This window comes from Somniosus microcephalus, chromosome 1, assembly GCF_052327205.1.
Source record: "Somniosus microcephalus isolate GS21.2 chromosome 1, FLI_Smic_1.0, whole genome shotgun sequence".
NCBI lineage: Eukaryota > Metazoa > Chordata > Chondrichthyes > Squaliformes > Somniosidae > Somniosus > Somniosus microcephalus.
Window position 1 is genome coordinate 418,158,612 of NC_140987.1, and position 21,666 is coordinate 418,180,277.

At 49.4% G+C, this 21,666-nt stretch overlaps 1 protein-coding gene across 5 annotated transcripts in view; it reads right to left on the bottom strand.

Moving 5' to 3' along the window:
- gria3b (glutamate receptor, ionotropic, AMPA 3b) overlaps positions 1 to 21,666 on the bottom strand; it is a 549,936-nt gene that overhangs the window by 457,270 nt on the left and 71,000 nt on the right. For all 5 annotated transcript variants that reach the window (XM_085999489.1, XM_085999481.1, XM_085999457.1 and 2 more), the window contains exon 3: positions 9,056 to 9,295. In XM_085999489.1, coding sequence (XP_085855615.1) covers positions 9,056 to 9,295 — 240 coding nt within the window. The remainder of the gene's footprint in view (positions 1 to 9,055; positions 9,296 to 21,666) is intronic.

A 21,666-nucleotide genomic window follows, 5' to 3' on the forward strand; every position in this document is an offset into this window, starting at 1 on the left:
CTCTCGCTCACTGTGAGGCCGAGTGCGCAGGTGCAGTTGGCCGTTTAAAAGTCCCCGCTTCCCAAGCTATACGCGCAGGCGCAGTAGCCTGCTTGGAAGACCCGGCGGTTCTTCCTATCTTTTTCAGACAAATCGAACGTGCAGGCGCAGTTGCCTGTGTGAGTGTAGCAGTTCCCCAGTCCTTTAAAGAAATTGTTCGTGCAGGTGCAGTTGCCTGCGGGACACCAGCGGCTCTTTCTAAGTTTTCCCGCGCAGGCGCAATTGCCTGTTTGAAGCCAGAGGCTTCACAGCCTCTGCCGCGGGACTCCGAGGAGGAGGTTTGTGCAGGCGCAGTTGCCGGCAGGACTACAGCAGCTCTTTTTCAGTGTTCTTGCGCAGGTGCAATCGCCCGCTTGAATACAGAGGCTTTACAGCCTCTGCTGAGGGACTCAGGGGAGGAGATTCGTGCAGGCACAGTCGCCTGTTTAAAGGGACCAGCTTCCCAGCCCGCTTCTAGAGTGGTCCCCCCCATGATGTGGGACCCTGGGGAGTCAGGGATAGCAATTCCTCTTGCAGGGGAGCTGGTAACAGGTTCTGGACATGGGGAGGAAAATTTCCAGCCACCAGCAGCGGGTGGTGAGGGAATACCTGCCCCCAGTACAGGATTGGGTAGGGAAAAGCAGACAAACCCGGAGCACCGGCAGGCTGCCAGGTATATTATGCAGTCCAGGATGTTTGCATCAGGGGGAGAAGTTTCCCAGCCAGCTAGGGCTGTGACCCAAGCTCAGGGTCCGCCAGCCAAAGTTTCCCCCACAGAGATGGCCCTCAGAAGGTCTCAGCAGGTCCGCAAGCCCGAGACAAGATGGTCACCCACTTTACAGTGGAGTAAGGTGGTCTCCCGAACCAGGGAGAAGCCAAAGAACAGAGGTCCCCAACCAGCGGCCATAAGCTGCGAGGGACCAGAGGCAGGAGGCAGTCCAGCTTCATTGCAGCCAGCAGTAATCTGCAACAGTGCCAGAGATTAGCCTGGCCGTCCGGAGACGGGCGGCATTTGTATTATAGCTATGTGTGTATATAGCTTGCTTTAATGTGTAAATTGTAAGTTTAGAATTAACTGTTGTAGTTTAAGTTAAAGTTTAAGTTTACAAGCGTGCCAAATGTTTGTATTTTGGTCCGAGGTCGAGGGACCCGACCATGTCTCCACCTAAGGCAGCAGGTCAGTGAGACCTGGCCGCATGTCCTTTTAAGTTCTTTTGCAGGAGAGTGTGATGCGCCATCAATTACTCAAAAGACTGAAGTTGAGCGAGTAACAATCAGGCTTTTATTAACTAAAGAATGAAGGTCTAGTCTCGAGTGGTCGACCCGTCCAGAATACTAAGGGACTGGGAGGTAGTCACTTATATACCTGGAATAGTGGGAGGAGTCAGCCGAGGCATGTCCAGACCTGTACCTAGTGGAATACACATACAGACACAGACAGGTATGACAGTGGTTTACCACAGAGTGGAAGAAGAAGCAGCCCTGTCCGCCCAGCCCGAGCTGGGCATCAAAGGAAGATATGGATACAGAATGTTGGGGATCACCTCGCCACTGGACAAATCCAGAGGGAAACCCCGCAGCAACTTTCAGGAGAAACCGGACAGGGTCCGGAGGAACTTGCCTACTCCTCCTATGCGGAAGAGATGGCCCCAGCTGGGTGGGGCATGGCCCCCAACCCAGCACAATCCTGACCGAAGTTCACTTGTGGGAGACCTCGCTGTTGAGGAGTCATGGTGGGGAAGCGCGGGCGCCTTGTCAGATAGGGATGCATTCCCCGGGAGTGGGTAGTGATGGCCCAGGAAAGATTGTGAAGGGGAGAGGGAGACCCAAGAGTCACGTGGGTGCGTTTGGGGAAGGGAGGAACTCACCCGGGGGCCCACGGGAAAAGTTAGAGTGTAAGTGTGGCTGGGGAGGATGAGTGGGTGGCTGGATCTGGGATCCAAGTTTGAGTGTGGGGCCAGGGAGAGCCGCCACACAGGCACCCATCATTTTCTGCAGCCAGTCGAGGGAAGACAGGAGGGGGAGGGACTGGGAGTCGCAATCCCATACTCCCCGGTCTCGGTCTGTGCCAAGGTAAATTTAAACATGAGGGGTACCCCACCTCCACAAAGGGACAAGGGAACGGCTCAGGGCTGGCGGAGCAGGCTGGTCTGTAAATCCATTCTGCATGTTTTAAAGGTTTAAGACCATCAAAGGGGGGTGGAAGCAACATTTACTGCCGAGGTGGGAGGAGCAATACCCACTCGAATTTCACGACCCATCATTGGCACGTGATGGTCAAGGTTTATTTCAGCATTTTGTTCAAATGTCCAATGGAGATTTTTGTATTTTGTTTTATAGTTCCAAGTGGTGCAGAGGCGTAGGATGCTCTCCGTGCTTGGGATCATTTTGATTACATTGTATGACTAAGATTGCAACATTTTGTAATAAGTTGTAATGTAACAAGTGATTGTAAATTTGATTACATTGTATAATGTAACAAGTGATGCAGGGGTATGAGACCCCTTATTGTAAATTGATGTATCTGTAAGATGCCTACCGTACCATGGTTTTTTCTCGAATTTGAGGGGAATAGACGGGACGGGGATCAGTGGTAGGTAGCCGTTAGGTAAATACAGGGGATGGTTGTTTGGTGGGGAGTCAGGAAATTTTGCTCACTCCTTTGAGTGGATACTTCAATCAAGTTGGGAGTATCAAAAGGGGGGACTGTAGGGGTTTGCAAAATTCCCCTATTTTCCCTGAAGATCGGAAATATTGGTCCACATCGTGGATGAAGAATTATGTGTTTTGAATTGCCTCTGTGTTGGATCAATGTTTTTAAAGCATACTCAGAGCCACAAAAGACTGCTCTGAGATGGACAGCATGTGGACAACACCAGAATCGAGGAGTTCTGTGGAAATATTCGCACACATTAAGACAGTACATTTGATTTGAATTTGTGCCCTTGAGCCTGGTCAATCACAAAAGGTTTTAAAATGGCCATCAGAAAGCATGGCCAAAAGACAAAGCAGCCAGCAGCTCGTGGAGTATGTCTGTGAAAAAGTGGGAGGATACAGTGGCAGTCAGACCTGTCAATCAAACCAGGGAGTTTCCCTTTGTGGAGAGGCAAGGTTTGTTTACACGAAACTGCAGTAGTTTGTTGATTTAAGGGATTAACCCACTTGAGACTAACCGCAGAACAATCGGCTCTGTTTACACAGAAATCCAAACCCATTCAAACTCCCTACACACACAATGAGGCACATTGAAGCTGTGGAAAGGACTTTTGATATGCAACAGTTTAGGAATGACTGGGTTTTGAATCACCCAATTCTGAACAATAGGGCAGTTGGATTCCCTTTTGTTTTAGCCCAGGTGAACTCCGGACGTGGGCGGGTACACTTCGGCCCCAGAACGCAGACACATTAAATCACTCCAACCACTTTGAATCAGCCAATCACAGCCTTTCTTTTGTGTATTGGAACTTTTGGGCGCGAGTTTTGCACAGACCTTTTCAGCGCCAAACAGGAGTTGGCAGGATATAAAAGATAGCTCCCGAGAAGCTATCTCTCTCTTACTTCGCTGGACCACAGGTGAGCAGGTTTTCTGACTCCTCAGCAAGGCAACCGAGTAAGGGGGGGTGATGATTTAGGGGAAATTGCTAAGATTGTTTAATCAACATTGTAGCCATCAATCCTTCATTTTTGCCATCTGCCTTCCCCCATTTAAGCAATTTTACTGTAATTACTGTGTTCATGTGGTATAGTTTAAAATTTGATTACAGTTTCTTTAGTTTAATAAAGTTTGACTTTCTCACACCCAGACCAGTTGTCCATTTTAATATATCATTAATTATAAGTCCTTCAGTCAGAACTGGAAGGTGGGGTAGCGATTCGAAACCACTGTAGAAATTGGTTTTAGGGTAGCAGGCAAAGGCTGCTGACCAGGTAAATTACCGTAAACCAGTTAAAAGATGCCCCCCTACACAAAATTCCGTGCATGTGCAAAATCTCCCATTCAAAAGCCAGTAAGCGGCTTGTGTGGGACCTCCAGACAGCTGCCTGGCCGTACAGCTTAGTGGGAACGTTGTTGGTGGACCATGAGCCAATGTAGGTCAACATGCACAGGGGTGATGAGTGAATGGGACATGTTGAGTGTTAGGATACATGCAGCAAAGTTTTGGATGAGCTCAAGTTCATTCGGGGTGGAAGATGGGAGGCCAGCCAGGAGAACATTGGAATAGTCAATCTGGCAAATCACACATAAATGTAATGTTATGCATGTTGGCAGAATACGCTCTCATTTTAAAAAATGCATTTATTTATTACCCATCCCTGGTTGCCCATGAGAGGGTGGTAGTGAACTGCCTTCTTGAACTGCTGCAGCCTGGGGGTGACAGGGGGCGGTGGTGGGAGAAGGAGAGGGAGAACATGGTGCAGGAGTAAAGGGGGTGGGGGTGGAAGAACGTGATCCAGGCCTAACAGAGGGTGGGAGAACGTGATCTATCCTCCCATCTGGATCACGTTCTTGCTCTCATCCCCGCACCCCCACTTTAGGCCTGGATCAGGTTCTTGCCCCCCTCCCCACTGTTCTCACCGTGCTCCCACCAACAAGTTCCTGACCTTCTCTCCCTGAGTTCCTGGCCTTCTCCCCTGAGCCTCTGACCTTCTCCTGCAGCCCCACCTCCCGAGTTCTTGACCTTCTTCTCCCAAGTTCTTGACCTTCTCCCACCAAGTTCCTGAACTTCACCCCTTGTCCTCCCTCCTCCCTCTCCTCCCTCCTCCCTCCTCTTTCTCCGAGCTCTTCTCCCCCCACTTCGATCCCCTCTACTCTCTTCCCCCTTCGACCCGCTTTCCTCCCCCTTCACTCCCCTCTTATCTCCCCCCTTCGATCCCCTCACCTCTCCATTCGATCCCCTCTCCTCTCCTCCCCATTCGATCCCCTCTCCTCTCCTCCCCACCTTCAATCCCCTCTCCTCTCCTCTCCTCCCCATTCGATCCCCTCTCCTCTCCTCCCCATTCGATCCCATCTCCTCTCCTCCCCCCTTCAATCCCATCTCCTCTCCTCCCCCTTCGATCCCCTCTCCTCTCCTCCCCCTTCGATCCCATCTCCTCTCCTCCCCCCTTCGATCCCCTCTCCTCTCCTCCCCATTTGATCCCCTCTCCTCTCCTCCCCCTTCGATCCCCTCTCCTCTCCTCCCCATTCGATCCCCTCTCCTCTCTTCCCCCCTTCGATCCTCTCTCCTCTCCTCCCCACCTTCGATCCCCTCTCCTCCCCTCTTCCCTCCCTGCTTTGATCCCCTCGGAGATCCCCTCTCCTCTCTCTCCCCCACATCCAAACTCCTGACCTTTTCCGCATGGAGCCAAGGAAAGTGTGGTGGTGCAGGCTGCAGCCGCCGCACCATTTGGTACTGCGCATGCGTGACCGGATTGAGTGTCCATGCGCAGTACCAAATGGGCGCACATGCACAGGGGGAGTGAAAAACGGTGTGCAAATACTCACTCCTTTAATGGTGCCAAATTGGAAAGTTCCACCTGTAATGCAGAAGTGTTTTCCAACAAATAACACACAACTCCTCTCCTCCCCACTTTGATCCCCTCTCCTCCCCCTTCATTCCCCTCTTCTCTCCCCCATTCGACCCCCTCTCCTCCCCCCTTCGATCCCCTCTCCTTCCCCTTCATTCCCCTCTTCTCTCCCCCCTTCGATCCCCTCTCCTCCCCATTCATTCCCCTCTTCACTTCCCCCTTCGATCCCCTCTCCTCCCCCCTTCGATCCCCTCTCCTCCCCCCTTCGATCCCCTCTCCTCCCCCCTTCGATCCCCTCTTCTCTCTCCCCTTCGATCGATTTTAAATGATAAGGGAGTCAAGGGTTATGGGGAGCGGGCAGGGAAGTGGAATTGAGGCCAAGATCAGGTCAGCCACGATCTTATTGAATGGCGGAGCAGGCTTGAGGTGCCAAATGACCTACTCCTGCTCCTACGTCTTATGTTCTTATGTAACTTGTTCCTTGAGCATTGATGAACCTGATGGACACAAACAGACACTGTAAAGTTCCTTGAGGTCCTAGCCATTTCTATTTTGAAGATGAAGATATTTCTGTTCCTTATATTATGCAACATCCCCATTCAGATTTATTAGGTGCAGGATAGAAAGTCAGAACACGTCAGTCATGAGAAATTCTGACACCACTTTGGGCAAGAATGCGGTGTGGACAGACAGAAGCCTTCATAAACTCGCCTAGCTGAAACTATAGTTAGAATTTAGAAACGTTATTATTTTTCACAATAAAAGTTTTACGTCTATTGAAGCTAAAGGTTCAAAAGGAGGCAGCACAATACTCATCAGATCACATTATTCTATTTATAGATACTGTAAATTATTTCAAAATATCTATTCCCTTTCTGATAATTAGAAGGGTGGGATGCATCCAAATTCAGGGAAAAAGTAGAATTAGTAATGAAACAATCATTAAGAACCAGGTTACTTGAATACTCAGCATTTTGAAAGATCCCAAAGGGGCGATTTTCAACCGCCGGCTGCTCCTTTCTCACATAGAATGAATACTGTAACATTTCCATGGCTCTTCCTATAACAAGGTGTTCAGAATTGCACACAATACATACATCAACATTAGCGCCTTGCTTTTATATTCAGTGCACCTACATAACAACACAATGGATTTCAAAGGAATTCATTGTGTGTGAGGTGTTTGAAGATGCTTCTGAGACATGAGAAGGTGCCATATGAATCCAAGTATTTGTCTTCTATTAATTAAACTGAAACTGAGGATGTACCACAAATTACATCATTAAAGTTGTATAAAACCCAGAGTCCCATTTGCCTTTTTTATAGTCTCTTCTACCAGCACTCCCACCTATAAAGACCAAGGCAACTGGAACCCGAGATCTCACTCTTCTTCCAACCTGTTAAGAACCTTAGGCTTGGAATTTCCTCTACGCGATTTACACTGCTATTGCTCCTTGAAGAAAATTGTTGCACCTGCTGGTAGCCAGTAGAGGGAGTAACATGCAGGTTTCCTAGGTAAGCTCACCTATTGGTGCAAGCATTGGTGTAAAACCCATGTAAAATGGGCGTAAGCAACTGAACCTTCAGGACATTTCTGTGCAGCCTTTTAAAAGCACTGTTCGGCCTGTGGTCTACAGCAACATTCTGGGGGACAAACAGGTAAATCAGCAACAGTGCTTCACTTTCATTTTCACTTTCACTCCAAGCCGTACTAAAGAAGACTGAAGGCAGGAGACACAGACTCCTGGGCGTGTGTGTGTCACAAAGCCTGCCAGCCAGCCATGCACCTGGAGAGAGATGGCACCTTACTCCCAGGATTGCAGAACAGTGCCATAATAATTTCAATGACCAGACCAGGGCTGGCAAGGTAACACACTGACCACATTCCCCTTTCTTCCTGGCCCATCCTGCCAGCACATACACTGCACCTTCTTAAAGCAACACCTACACAACTAACCCTTTACACTGCCCTCTGGTTAGGGGCATCTCTAACTCTATATTCTGCACTATGGCTACACAGCTCCTCCAACAAACAAGAACTCCCTTGCACAACCTCAAATATCTGTACCTCCGCTTTAACATCCGCATACCCCCACATCTCTTACTTCACCTCTCCTATGCCACTTGGCACACACTCCTCAATTGCCAGCCTTACCTTCATTTGCTTAACTGTTTGCAGGAGAAGTTGGTGCCTGATGCCTACTAAAGGCCTAACACTAGAAGGGTCATCCTCATCTTGAAACCCCTCACCCATTTCAAGGACAAGGCCATGCAGCTCGTGGGTACTCACTCAACTATTGCAAGGTCGGCGGCATCTTACCAGCACCAGGTTAGTAACTGAGCACCTTTAGTTAAGATCAGTCCCATATCAGGACATATGACATCATATTTGCTCTATTCTCCCCTTAAATATGAAATATTTTTATATGCTATTATGTATACTGTAATAACTATTATGTATACTACAATCTTCATCCAGAAATGCCAAGTGTATGATCTTCACGGCCCTTCCTGAGGTCCCCGCCATCACAGATGCCAGTCTTCAGCCAATTTGATCCACTCCATGTGATACCAAGAAATGGCTGGGTGCATTAGACACGGCAAAGGCTCCAGGTCCTGAAGACATTCCAGCTGTCATGTTAAAGACCTGCGCTCCAGAACTAGTTTTAGCTAGCTGTTCCAGTACAGCTACAACACTGGTATCTGCCCGACAATGTGGAAAATTGCCTAGATATGTCCTGTCCACAAAAAGCAGGACAAATACAACCCAGCAAATTACTGCCCCATCAGCCTACTCCCAATCATCAGCAAAGTGATGGAGGATGTTGTCAACAGTGCTATCAAGCGTCACTTACTCACCAATAACCTGCTCACCGATGCTCAGCTTGGGTTCCGCTAGAATTACTTAGCTCCAGGCCTTATTGCAGCCTTGGTCCAAACATGAACACAAAAGCTGAATTCCAGAGGTGAGGTGAGAGTGACTGAGCTTGATATCTAAGTAGCATTATCTCAGTATGAGTTGGCTTACTTTGGGGAGGAGAGGGTCTCAAACCATTTGGTTTTAGTGCACTTGGGTGTCAGATCAAAATCTGACTCCAAATCTATACTGTCACTTTGTGCATCAATGAGCATCTGAAAGCAGAACAGTGACAGTATAACTGCGTTCATAGACTACTACAAACATCAAACCTGATCCACTGAAATAACTTCAAATTTGAACAACCAAAAACAAAACTGTTTCCTGCACTACTGTCATTTCTTTTTTTCAATAGTTCTGGGGTTTAATGAAAGCCAAGTTTTCAAATTCCTTAGCAACTGATGGGACAGAATCATGAATTTCAAACATGAATTATAAATATTTTTTGAATGACATGTTTTGCACTAAGATAATTAGTTACACTTGGATATGCAGATTTACTGACACTTTCCCCCCAGTGGTTACTAGCTTTAACCAAAAGTGAAACTTCATAACCAATCACAGTCTAAGAGCCTTAGAGAAAAGAAAAAAACTGCTTTGAGTAACACTGCTCACCTCTGTCTGTGTCATACAGATAGACAAATCTCTCCCATTTGTAGTGGGTAAGAAGGCTTAAGAGAGCTCCTTGCAGTGGTGGCCTCAGTTGAATAACAAACTGAACCTCTCCTTCTGTAGGAAAGCTTGGAGTGATGAAGGATGTGTGTAGTGCTCCACAGAAAGATGTCAGCGTGTTCACGGATCTCTTATCATAGAACCCAAAAATGGCATAAACTCCTTTGGAATACTGTGAACAGACTGAAAGAAAAGATCCTTGTTAGTTTTTGTAAGCATCACATTGACAGCAGAACTTTCATTATCTGCATTCCAAATGATCTGCCATCTCCATTATTTTGGCAGGACAAAGCACACATATCAAACTAGAAATCTAGCAAAAGTTTACCAACAATTAAAAAAAAAGCTGACATTGCCTCCAAAAAGCTGACAACTCAAGAATGACACAGGAAAGCAAGTAATGAATTTTGTAACTTAAATAGTAGGACACTATTCCTACATTTCTTTTGGAGGGAAAAATGTGCATGTACATGAAAGCCTTAAAAAAAATCCAAATGTTGAAGGTATAAAAATGTTGAAGGTATAAAATTAGTGATGTATTTCAAGAGGTCCAGGACTCCAGGATTATGATCACCTGAAACAAATGAATTTTTATATAACCTGAGACATTTCTGCTATACTTTTCCATTTATTAAGAGTAATAGAATGAGTATTAAGATTATATTAAAACTGAAAGGCCTAGAAATTCAGTTGGCGCCGCGCCAGGGCTTTAGCGCCAGAAAGTTAGCGCCGGCGCTAAGTCCCCCTGCGCGCGCCAAAAATTCAGTAGCGCCGCGCCCAAACGGCTGCCGGCGCTACTGAAGGGTGTTTGCGCCTGAAAATGGGCGCTACCTGCCGCATTGCGGCGCTATTCCGGCGCTGCGGCGCCCGATGCGGTGCGGCAGGCTTGGGAAGTGCAGGCCTCCTCCTTCAGTTAAGGAGGAGCTGCCTGCACCCGCCCGCTGGCCGGTAAAATCTTCACAAAAATGAGCCCGGCACCTCGGGGAAGTGCCGGGCTCGCAGCCCAGAAGCATCTGTTCCGCGGGGGGGGGGGTGGAGGAGTCCGGGGAGGGAGGTGCGGGCAGGCGGCCGGCGGGAAAGCAGCCGGCCGCCGCGCGACCTTAATGCGCCGGCGCAAACTCCTGTAAGACTCGGTTGCCAGAGTCTTAGTTGCGGCTGCCACGGGCGAGGCGGCCGCAACTCAATTTCGGCGCTGGGGCCCGTCACCACGGCAACCGGGACGCTGCGCACACCGATGACGTCATCGGTGCTGGCGCAGTGCAACCGGTCTACCGCCGATGGTAGGGCCCCAGGGAATTTCTGAACCGGCTGTAAGTCCAGCGCAATGACCTCTAGCGCCGCAAAATGGGCGCAAAGCCCACTCAATTTCTAGGCCAAAGTTTTGTAGTAGTATGATTTGGCTATAGTGAACAGAGGAAATATTTCCCCTGTGGATTCATTTGAATTAGTATGTATCCGCATTCAAATTGATTGGTACTTGTCCTACCTTAAAGTACCATTAGCAAACTGGAAAATTGATATTTAAAGTTTAACAAGGTGTTCTGAAGACTGAATAATAAACAGACTGGAGTAAAGTATTGATCATTACCATGTACAATATTTATTAATATTCTTCTGTCTATTTTCCAGTACCAGTATATATTCTTTTGGTTATCCTTTCTAGTTTGTTAAAATAGCATACAGTATCCTTGGCTTTATGCACTTTTACACTCCAGTGCAGTACTGAGGGAGTGCCGTCTTTTGGATGAGATGTTAAACCTGAAGGGATAATTACTAGTCTTAGCCCTTTTCGGGCTACCCCAGATCAGGCGTATTCCCCAGATGTTCACCTTCAACTAAAGTTAAAGATAGCCGAATTCTATAAGACGCTTAATTGGGTCGAAAGATTCAGACTATCTCTCCCTAAAGGAAAGGAACAACATGAAGATGTTACCATCCTCTGGATAGCACTTTTAATAAGTTTAACTAGACTGTAACCTTCCGGATATTATGAGGGTCCGGAATACCCCCCAGAATTCTGCAACTCCTCACAAAAGAATATATAGAAATTGAGTTCATGAGATTGATAAAGAAATACTACTTGAGACAATTCTAAAAATATATAGATTTATTTAAGAGCCGACATACAGTTAACAGCTTGTGAGTCAATCGCAACTTTAACAGTTCAAAACAAATAGCTTAGATTTCTTATCCTCAGAGATCCTTATTCTCAAATCTTAACTTCGTACATTTTTACATTTCTTATTCTTAATCCAGAATATCCACCAAAATCAAATACCTTGATTATTCGAGATTCAGAGTTGTAGGCTTACAGAGTGGTTCTGAAGCTGAGAATCGCTTGCCCCTTCCCAGCGACTTCTCACTGTCTATCTGAAAAACTCTATTTTTTATACCTTTTTTTAGTGGTTTATCCTTTGAAGTTTTCTGCTGATGTAAGCTAATTATCTCTATTCATCTCTCTGATGACTTTTTTCTATTCTTACTGCCAATTCAACTGTTAGCTTGCAGGCTTCTGTCTGTTGTTTAGGTGTTTCAAAACTTATCATAAAAACAATATGACAGTAGTATTTATTTGATGTCATTCTTATTGAAGGTCTTCCATTCAATTCTTAATATTGGCTTAACTAGTTATTAGCAGACGTTGTGACTCCTATGTGTTCCATGTTCAACACAAACACAATGTAATTGCTTGGTGTATCTATTGAAGTAATATCTTCAAAGTGTTCTGTTGGTATCATACTTACAACATGTAAATTAAAGACACTTCAACTAGGGTGTTTGTTTTCGTAGCCATCTTAGTTGGTTATATTAAGAATTATGTCTCCTGTCTTTCAAGTTTAACATAAAAACTATTTGACTAGCAGGTGTTTCTTTCACTTGATGTCGTCTTTTCAAAGGCACATGCCTCTTTTAAAGTTTCTGTTCAATGTGTTAGTTTATAACACTTTACTTGGGTCATTCCATTGTGTTTCTCCCAAACTCCAGACCTTCTGGAAACACCAAACTGCTATTTCAATAGGGCCATTGTTTTAGTATTTTTAACCAATTCCCATTTTGAAAGCTTGTGGTGTTTACAACTTTTGTGTTATCAAACCATCCCATCTCAGAAGCCTGTTTGCACAGCTTGTGTCGTTGAGACTTTAGATTTTTAAACCCAGTATATCATGTATTAATAAAAACAGAATTCTGTTCATATGATGGTATATTTTTCTGAAAAATGGCTTATTCCTTCACAAACCGAGGCCCCGTCTGCTCTCTCAGGTGGATGGAAAAGATCCCATGGCACTATTTCAAAGAAGAGCAGGGGAGATATCCCCGGTGTTCTGGCCAATATTTATCCCTCAATCAACATCACTAAAACAGATTATCTGGTCATTGTCTCATTGCTATTTGTGGGACCTTGCCGTGTGCAAATTGACTGCTGCATTTCCTACATTACAACAGTGATTCCACTTCAAAAAAGTACTTCATTGGCGGTAAAGTGCTTTGGGACGTCCGGTGATCGTGAAAGGCGCTATATAAATACAAGTCTGTCTTTCTTTCTTCATAAAAAGAACCATAGAGTACAAAATCAAGGAAGTTGCACTAAACCTTTCTAAATCATTGGTTAGGCCCCAGAGTATTCTGCCCAATTTTGGGCACCACATTTTAGGAAGGATGTCAAGGCCTTAGAGAGGTTGCAGACGAGATTTAGTAGAACGGTGCCAGGGATTCAGTTACGTGGAGAGACTAGAGAAGCTGGGGTTGTTCTCCTTAGGGCAGAGAAGATTAAGGGGAGATTTAATAGAGGTGTTCAAAATCATGAAAGGTTTTGAAAAAGTAAATAAGGAGAAATTGTTTCCAGTGGCAGAAGAATCGGTATCCAGACGACACAGATTTAAGTTAATTGGCAAAAGAACCAGAGGTGAGATAAAAAGAAATTTGTTGTTATGATCTAGAATGCACTGCCTGAAAGGGTGCTGGAAGCAGATTCAATAAAGACTTTGAAAAGGGAATTGGATTAATATTTGAAAAGGAAAAAAAAATGCAGGACTATGGGGAAATAGCAGGGGAGTGGGACTAATTAGATAACTCTTTCAAAGAGTCAGCATAGGCACGATGGGCCGAATGAACTGCTTCTGTGCTGCATCATTCTGTGATTCTACTTCCTTTGGTCTCCCTCAACCATAAGCTATTTGCAGAATGGTGCCCAAGAAAGTAATAAGTAAGCAGTTTGCAAGGTCACTACCTATTTGAGTCATCTACTAGCAGGTGTGCAAAAGTGCCTGGGAAACTAAGCTCCTTTTAAATTTTCCCTTCACATGGAGGGAAGCATCCAGCCTCCACTTGGTGCCTCTACTCAGCAGTACAGTCAAAATCAGCAAATTAAAGCTTGACCGCAGGCAGGAAAAAAAGCATACCACCATTCTACTGTACTATGTATTGTAGCTTCAACACACAGCACTACTATACTGCTTCCTCTGCTCTTTTGAAACTTAACGATTACTGTGCACTTTGTGAATTGTACCAAAGTATGGGACATGCGCTGACTTTTTTTAGTTGCTTATTCTTTAACCTATCTATTGCATTTTATCTCTATCTTGTGGCACATAACAACAATGACTTGCATTTATATAATGCCTTCAACTTAGTACAACCTCCCAGGGTGCATTAAAGGAGCGTTATCAGACAAAATTTAACACCAAGCCATATAAGGAGCTATTAGAACAGGTGACCAAAAGCTTGGTCAAAGAGGTGAATTTTAAGGAGCGTCTTAAAGTAGGGGAGGGAGGTAGAGTGGTGGAGAGATTTAGGGAGGGAATTCCAAAGCTTGCGGCCTAGACAGCTAAAGGTAATGATTGTGAATTTAATAAAATTTCAGACAAAGCAAACAAGAGTTTATGGCCTAGAAATTGGGTATAGCCCCGGTTGAGGCGTTAGAACTGGCGATGCGCAAAGTTTATAGCCAGACGAGACTTATCTGCGCCTGGCGTGATATTGGGTTGCTTCGCCCCCAAAGGGGATTGAGGCGCTAAATCAGCCGTTGCAAGGTGCTCTTAAGGTGCAAAAGGTCAGGCGCTAGTCAATATCGACGCGGACGGGCGCAGCGCAGGTGAACTCAATTACGGGAAAGCACGAGACCTACAGGCGCCGGCCGGCTCTTAAAGGGGTGGGTCAGTCAGACTGAGCTTCAACACCCAACGCTCTGCAGGCCTCAGATTCGGCGCTCGCCCTTGTCTGGCGGTACAAGGTGATCATTATGGAGAAGGTTAGGCAGAGAGCAGAGCGCTTCAGCACTGAGGCTCTGGACCACTTGGTGGCTGCAGTTGAGCGCCGTCGGGAGGTCCTGTACCCGGATAATGGCAAGAGGCCAAATCAGAAGGCTTACCGACGATCTTGGAGGGAGGTTGCTGTGAGGGTGAACTCCAGCAGCATGGTGACCAGGACCCCTGTTCAGTGCAGGAAGAAATTCAACGACCTCACACGGATCGTTAGGGTGAGTGATGGTTTACCAAACTTGTGCTTCCCTCCATCTGCAGCTGACTTCGGGCACCCTGCTGCAATGATGCGCCAATGGCCATCTGTCAGTATGCACCCATGGCCCTTTCTGGGCACACACATGGACAGATGTCTCAAGGCCTCATGTAAGGGCTCTTGCACCATGGGGGGCATGCGAGAAGGTCTCAAGGCCTCATGTAAGGGCTCTTGCACAATGGGGGCATGCGAGAAGGTCTCAAGGCCTCATGTAAGGGCTCTTGCACAATGGGGGCATGCAAGGAGGTCTCAAGGCCTCATGTAACAGAACCTCCCCTTCTTTCCCCTGCGGTCCAAGATGGCGCAGATTCGGAAGGAGCAGCGTCGAACCGGTGGCGGACCTGCACAAGTGGTCACTCTAACGGATCTGGAGGAGAGAGTGCACCAGATACTTGGAGGATGTCTGTCTGGTCCAGTCACCACTGCATCTGCCGACCCCATTACCGACAGCGAGGGTAAGACTCTCACCTTTTCCACCTGTTGCCTTCCACTTGGTCCCCCCGCCAGCATGCATCGTCAGTGTGCAGCCATGTCAGAGCCTTGCCGCAATCTGGCATGCCTTTCAGCAAACCTGTCCTTCTGCTAAAGCCACTCTTCCACCTCCCACTTTCAGATGAAGCAGCACCAACTCGGGCTCAACGCGCTGAAGCTGCCAGTGCCAGTGCCACCGGAGGCGAGGACCAGGAGGAATCCGGACCAGCCGCTGCAGAATCCGGGGAGCTGAGACATCTGCAGACTGGGGATAGTAGTCCCCTGGAGGGGAGGGGGGGTGGCTCTGAGGATGAACCAGTTGTCGGACCAAGCGGCATGCAGCAACGCAGGGGGTATAGGCAAGTTCGCCCACCGTCTCCCCGCAGGGCAAGGCAGGTCGTCATGACTGCTGCACATAGTGCAGATGAGGTCCGTCGCCTGGCAGAGATGAGCAAACAGGCCCGGGTCAGACACACGGAGCTGATGGCTGCAGTGGAGAAGATGCCTGAGTCAATAGATTCATTGGCTAGGAGTATGCTGGACTTCGGGGCAACAATGGAGAGGACTCTGCAGGGCTTTGGCGCAACAATGGAGAGGTCTCTCCAGGTGTTTGGGGAAACAATGGACAGGACTATCCAGGGCTTCGGCCCAACAATGGAGAGGACTGTCCACGGCTTTGAGTCGGCAATGGAAAGGACTGTTCAGGGCTTCGGACAATCCCTGGAAAGGTCTGTGCAGGGCTTGTCCGAGGCAGTGGAGCGGTCGGCTCCTGCCTTGTCTGAAGCCATGGGAAGAACTGTCCAGGCGTTCTCCAAAGCACTGGCACCTGGCACACAGGTCCTCACTGTTGCCACGCAGTCACTTGCTGGGCTCCTCCACAGCCAGATTGACGCAACGCGATGTCTGACTGCAGCCACCCTCTCTGCATCAGATAGGATCACCCCGGGCCCTTCCACTCCCGTACAATGCCAGGAATCCATGGAGCCTGCGATTGTGGCGGATGAGCCGAGCCACTCCCCTCAGATAGCCAGTGTGTCGTCCGACCATGGTGCAGGTGTCCTCTCTCGTCAGGAGACCATTGCACATGCCAGCGCTGGGACGCCTGCATTGCAGCTGCCACCACCTGCAGCCTACACTGCTTCCAGCCATGCTCAAAGCAAGCATCCTGCGTCCGTACCCTCCAAGCCCAGAGGTCGGCCAGGCCGTACCTCAGGGGCTTCTGCGCGTCCAGACAGTCAGCAAGCGTCCCCCAGCCTTGAGCCCGCCACTGGGGTGCAATTACGTAGGAGCAGCAGGGAGGGAAGGGGCCGGGCGCGAAAGAGAAGTCGTTCTCCCTCAAGGGGCCAGTTGTAGAGGGAGGTGCTGAGACGTTTGTTTGTCCAAATTGAAGGACACCCTCAGCTGCTGTTATAGTTGCAGATTTTTGTTGAGTTTTGCGGCTTGGCCGAACAGGTCAAATTTATTTTGTAAGTTATGGTTTCTGCTCACTTTACTTTGTTTAGCTGTAATGAAAGACTTTTGTGTCAATAAACAGAAGTTTCAATGTTGCTTGGTGCATGTGACAACTTTCAGTGATGCTGGCATGCAGAGGCCCTCAAACATCCAAAGTGCGCATGAGGTAAGACTCTCATCATTGCGCCACAGGGATGTCGAGACGAGTCCAGAGGAGCCTCTGACGTATGGACCTTCCACTTTCAGCAGCCCTTCCATCTTCCTCGTCCTCCTCCTCCTCCTCCGCCTGCTCTTCCTCCTCCTCCTCCTCCTCCTCCTCATACTCCTCCTCCTCTGCCTGCTTGTGCAGGGTCCGAGGGAAGGTAATGAATGGACGCGTTCGCCTATAAGGGCCTCTGTCACTTGCCGGACGCAACAGCGGACTGCAGCCTGAGCGTCAGTCGCATTGTCCCCAATGGCTGACTGAAAGGATCCGTTGGCATAAAAATGGAGGCAATCAGTCAGTGTAGCCATCACGAACAGAGAGGTTCTGCAGCGTTCACGCGGCTGCAGATCCTGACCAAGCAGGTGGCACAGATCAGTAACAATGTCCCTCCAGATTCGGAGCCTTCACTAACATTGCTCCTCCGAAATGTCAAGGCTTGTCACCTGCTGCCTAAAGACCCTCGCAGCATCCTGTCGGATTGGCCGACCTCGATTGCCCCTCCTCCTTCTGGCCAATCCCTGCCCTCTCTCCCGCCGTCTCTCTGCCCCTTTACAGTGTTGGGCGATTAGGCCGTCGCCCTCCGAACAAGCTCCCATTCCGATGCCAGTTGGTCAAAAGGCTTTTAGGTGTAGTGCTGCAAGTGCTTCGGACAGGGTTGAGGGTCCCAAGTACTGTGAAGCTCAAATCCCAGAACTCCGCTCCACATTAGCTCGCCAACTCTCTCTAGCAGCGATCGCAATGAGCAGGCCAAGTGGCAGAAGATTCTGCACTAGAGCTGTCCCCTTTAAATAGCGCCGCCCTACTCCGAGAAGGGCCTGTTAGCCCTCCCTCGAACTGTCACTAATAGCGCTGGGCGCTAAGGCTCCGGGCGCCACCCAATATGTACTCAGGCGCTCCTAAAAGGCGTTGCACGCTGAAATGACGTCATGAGCTGCTTGCGCTCGCGGGCGCGCGCAAACACTTAGCGCAGGCGCTAAATGTATAGTCAATTTCTGAGTTGGCGCTATCTTCATAGTGTCCGCCCCAACATAGGGCTTCGCCCCAATTCTAGGTCTTTTTAGGCGCTCAGCGCCGGCGTTACCAACCCAATTTCTAGGCCTATAACTTTTGGTTCAATTTGGTAGGTTAGTCGTACCATTTGTAATGTTGCAATGAGAATATTTATTGAAGAAAATGGAGTAAAAAAAATAATTTTCTGCTGGAGATTTTGGTAAGTGCAGGACATTTTAAAAATGCAAGGCCAGAGTATGCAGCTTTATTTACATGTTCATCGCTGCATGGAAGAGGTAAAGTGATTGGAATTAGGGAATCACAACTTTCTATAAATGTTTGATGAGAGAACAGCAGTAAATGAGGAGGAACATAATAATAATAATAATAATCAACTTTATTGTCATTGTGATGCGCTATCAATAACTCAAAAGACTGAGATTAAGCGAGTAACTAACAGGCTTTTACTAACAAGAGAATGAAGGTGTGCCTCGAGTGGTCGACCGGTCCAGAATACAGAGGGACTGTGGAGCAGTCACCTTTATACCTGGACTCGTGGGAGGAGTCAGCCGAGACATGTACAGGCATGTACACAGTGGAATACAAACAGTGGTTTACCACATTCACCCCTTGTTTAAAATTGAGTCCGGCGGGGTGAAGTGTATTAAAAGTTAGTGTATTGGAGTCTCTCCGGAGGTCTTGTCTGCCGCTGTGATCGACGTGGTGACGGCAGGGGTAGTGAATCTTCCGGCGTCGAGTCCCGCATAGGCTGGGGCACTGGTTTTTAGTCCTCGTAGGTGTCGAGCGGGTCGCGGGGCCCAGGCCTGCCGTCTGCTGGGGCTGGATATCGGATCGTGGGGGGGTGTGGTAGTGGGTAGTGGGTTACTGCGGCCCCCGAGGGTGCGAGGTCTCGTATGGAGACTGTGTCCTCCCGCCCGTCCGGGTACGCAATGTAAGCATACTGGGGGTTGGCGTGGAGGAGGTCGACCCTCTCGACCAGGGGGTCCGTTTTATGGGTCCTCACGTATCTTCTCAGTAGGACTGGCCCTGGGGACGTCAGCCATGGCAGTAGCGATGTCCCCGATGTGGACTTCCTTGGGAAGACAAACATTTTCTCATGAGGGTTGGCGTTAGTGGCAGTGCAGAGCAGTGACCGAATAGAGTGGAGCGCATCGGGGAGCACATCCTGCCAGCGGGAGGTCGGAAGGCCCCTAGACTTTAAGGCTAGCAGGGCGGCCTTCCAAACTGTCGCATTCTCTCTTTCCACCTGTCCGTTCCCCCGGGGGTTGTAACTGGTGGTCCTGCTTGTGGCAATACCCCTAGCGAGCAGGTACTGACGGAGTTCATCGCTCATAAACGATGAGCCCCGGTCGCTATGGATATAGCTGGGGAAACCGAACAGGGTGAAGAGGTCGTTCAGACATTTAATGACCGTGGCACTGGTCATGTCCGGGCAGGAGATGGCGAACGGGAAACGGGAGTACTCATCAATAATGTTGAGGAAGTACACATTGCGGTCGGAGGAGGGGAGAGGCCCTTTAAAATCAACGCTCAGGCGCTCGAAGGGGCGAGTGGCTTTTATCAGGTGAGACCTGTCTGGTCTATAAAAGTGCGGTTTGCACTCAGCGCAGACTTGGCAGTTCCTGGTCATGGTCCTGACCTCCTCAATGGAGTAAGGCAGGTTGCGGGCCTTGATGAAGTGGAAGAACCTGGTGACCCCCGGGTGGCAGAGGTCATTGTGGAGGGCCCGCAGTCTATCGATCTGCGCGCTGGCGCAGGTGCCACGTGATAGAGCGTCCGGGGGTTCATTGAGCTTCCCGGGCCGGTACAAGATCTCGTAATTGTAGGTGGAAAGTTCGATTCTCCACCTCAAGATCTTGTCGTTTTTGATTTTGCCCCTCTGCTTGTTGTTAAACATAAAAGCAACTGAACGCTGGTCAGTGAGCAGGGTAAATCGTTTTCCGGCCAGGTAGTGCCTCCAATGACGCACAGCCTCCACAATAGCCTGGGCCTCCTTCTCAACAGTGGAGTGTCTGGTCTCCGGGCCCTGGAGGGTTCGTGAAAAGAAGGCCACGGGTCTCCCTGCCTGATTGAGGGTAGCGGCCAGGGCAAAGTCGGACACGTCGCTTTCTACCTGGAAGGGGATGGATTCGTCCACTGCGTGCATGGTGGCTTTGGCAATGTCTTCCTTGATACGGTGGAAGGCTAAGCGGGCCTCTGCCGTCACGGGAAAAGAGGTGGACTTGATCAGCGGACGGGCCTTGTCCGCATAGTAGGGGACCCACTGGGCGTAATAAGAGAAAAACCCTAGGCACTTCTTCAGGGCCTTGAGGCAGTGGGGCAGTGGGAGTTCCATAAGAGGACGCATCCGGTTGGGGTCGGGACCGATGACTCCGTGTTCCACAACACAGCCAAGGATGGCGAGGCGGGTTGTGCGGAATATGCACTTCTCCTTGTTATACGTCAGGTTGAGGAGTTTGGCAGTGCAGAGGAATTTTTCGAGGTTTGCGTCATGGTCCTGCAAGTCATGGCCGCAGATGGTCACATTGTCCAGATATGGGAAAGTGGCCTGCAACGCATTTTGATCGACCATCCAGTCCATCTCCCTTTGGAAGACGGAGACCCCGTTGGTGACGCCAAAGGGAACCCTAAGGAAGTGATAGAGGCGGCCGTTTGCCTCAAAGGCAGTATACTGGCGGTCCTCAGGGCGGATAGGGAGCTGGTGGTACGCTGATTTCAGGTCAATGGTCGAGAAGACGCGGTACTGCGCGATCTGGTTGACCATATCAGCTATGCGGGGGAGTGGGTAAGCGTCCAGCAGGGTGTAGCGATTTATTGTCTGGCTGTAGTCGATGACCAGGCACTGCTTCTCGCCGGTCTTAACGACCACAACCTGGGCTCGCCAGGGGCTGGTGCTGCCCTCAATAATCCCTTCCTTCAGGAGCCGCTCCACTTCGGTTTTAATGAAAACCCTGTCCCCGGCACTGTATCGCCTGCTCTTTGTGGCGATGGGCTTACAGTCGGGGGTGAGGTTAGCAAACAGTGGCGGGGGAGGTGACTCTGAGTGTGGAGAGGTTGCACCTGGTGCGCGGCGGGCAATTTGGAAGCTGCTGGCTGCGGACTGTGAGTGGGGGGAGGGGTCCACCGTACGCCATCGTAACACTTTTAAGGTGGCACTGAAAATCTAACCCCAGTAGAACGGCAGCGCAGAGGTGGGGCAGGACCAGAAGTTTAAAATTATTGTACACAGTCCCGTCTACTACGAGTGTCACCACGCAGTAGCCGCCAATGTCCGCCGACTGGGACTCGGAGGCCATAGAAATCCGCTGGTGCGCAGGCAGGACTGGGAGAGAGCAACGCCGCACTGTTTCGGGGTGGATGAAGCTCTCCGTGCGCCCAGAGTCAAAAAGGCAGATTGTTTCGTGACCATTTACCTTAATGTCCATTGTGGACTGGGCCAGCTGGTGCGGTCTCGCTTGGTCCAGCGTAACGGAGGCCAGCGTAGGGGTCGGTGTGTCGCTGCGGGTATCAGATGAGGCGGTGTTGGGGGCCTGCTGCGTCCCGGCTGTCGTCCAAGATGGCGGCGTCCATGATCCCCATGTGGCTGGAGGCATCCAAAATGGCTGCTGTTCCGGTGGTTCGCACATGGCTGGGCAGGCCCAAGATGGCGGCCCGCACGGCCCACATGCGGCGCTGCTGGGGTTCGGGGTGGCTTTGGCCCTGCAGACGCTGGTGTAGTGTCCTTTCTTCCCGCAGCCCGAGCAGATCGCATTTTTCGCCGGGCAGTGCACTCTGCGGTGTTTGGCCTGGCCACAGAAGTAGCATTTCTGGCCTTGGGGCACTGCTGTCTGGCCTTGGGACACTGCTGCGGTAGTTGGGCCGTTGCTGGGATGTGGCTGGGGTGGCACGGCGCTATGAGACG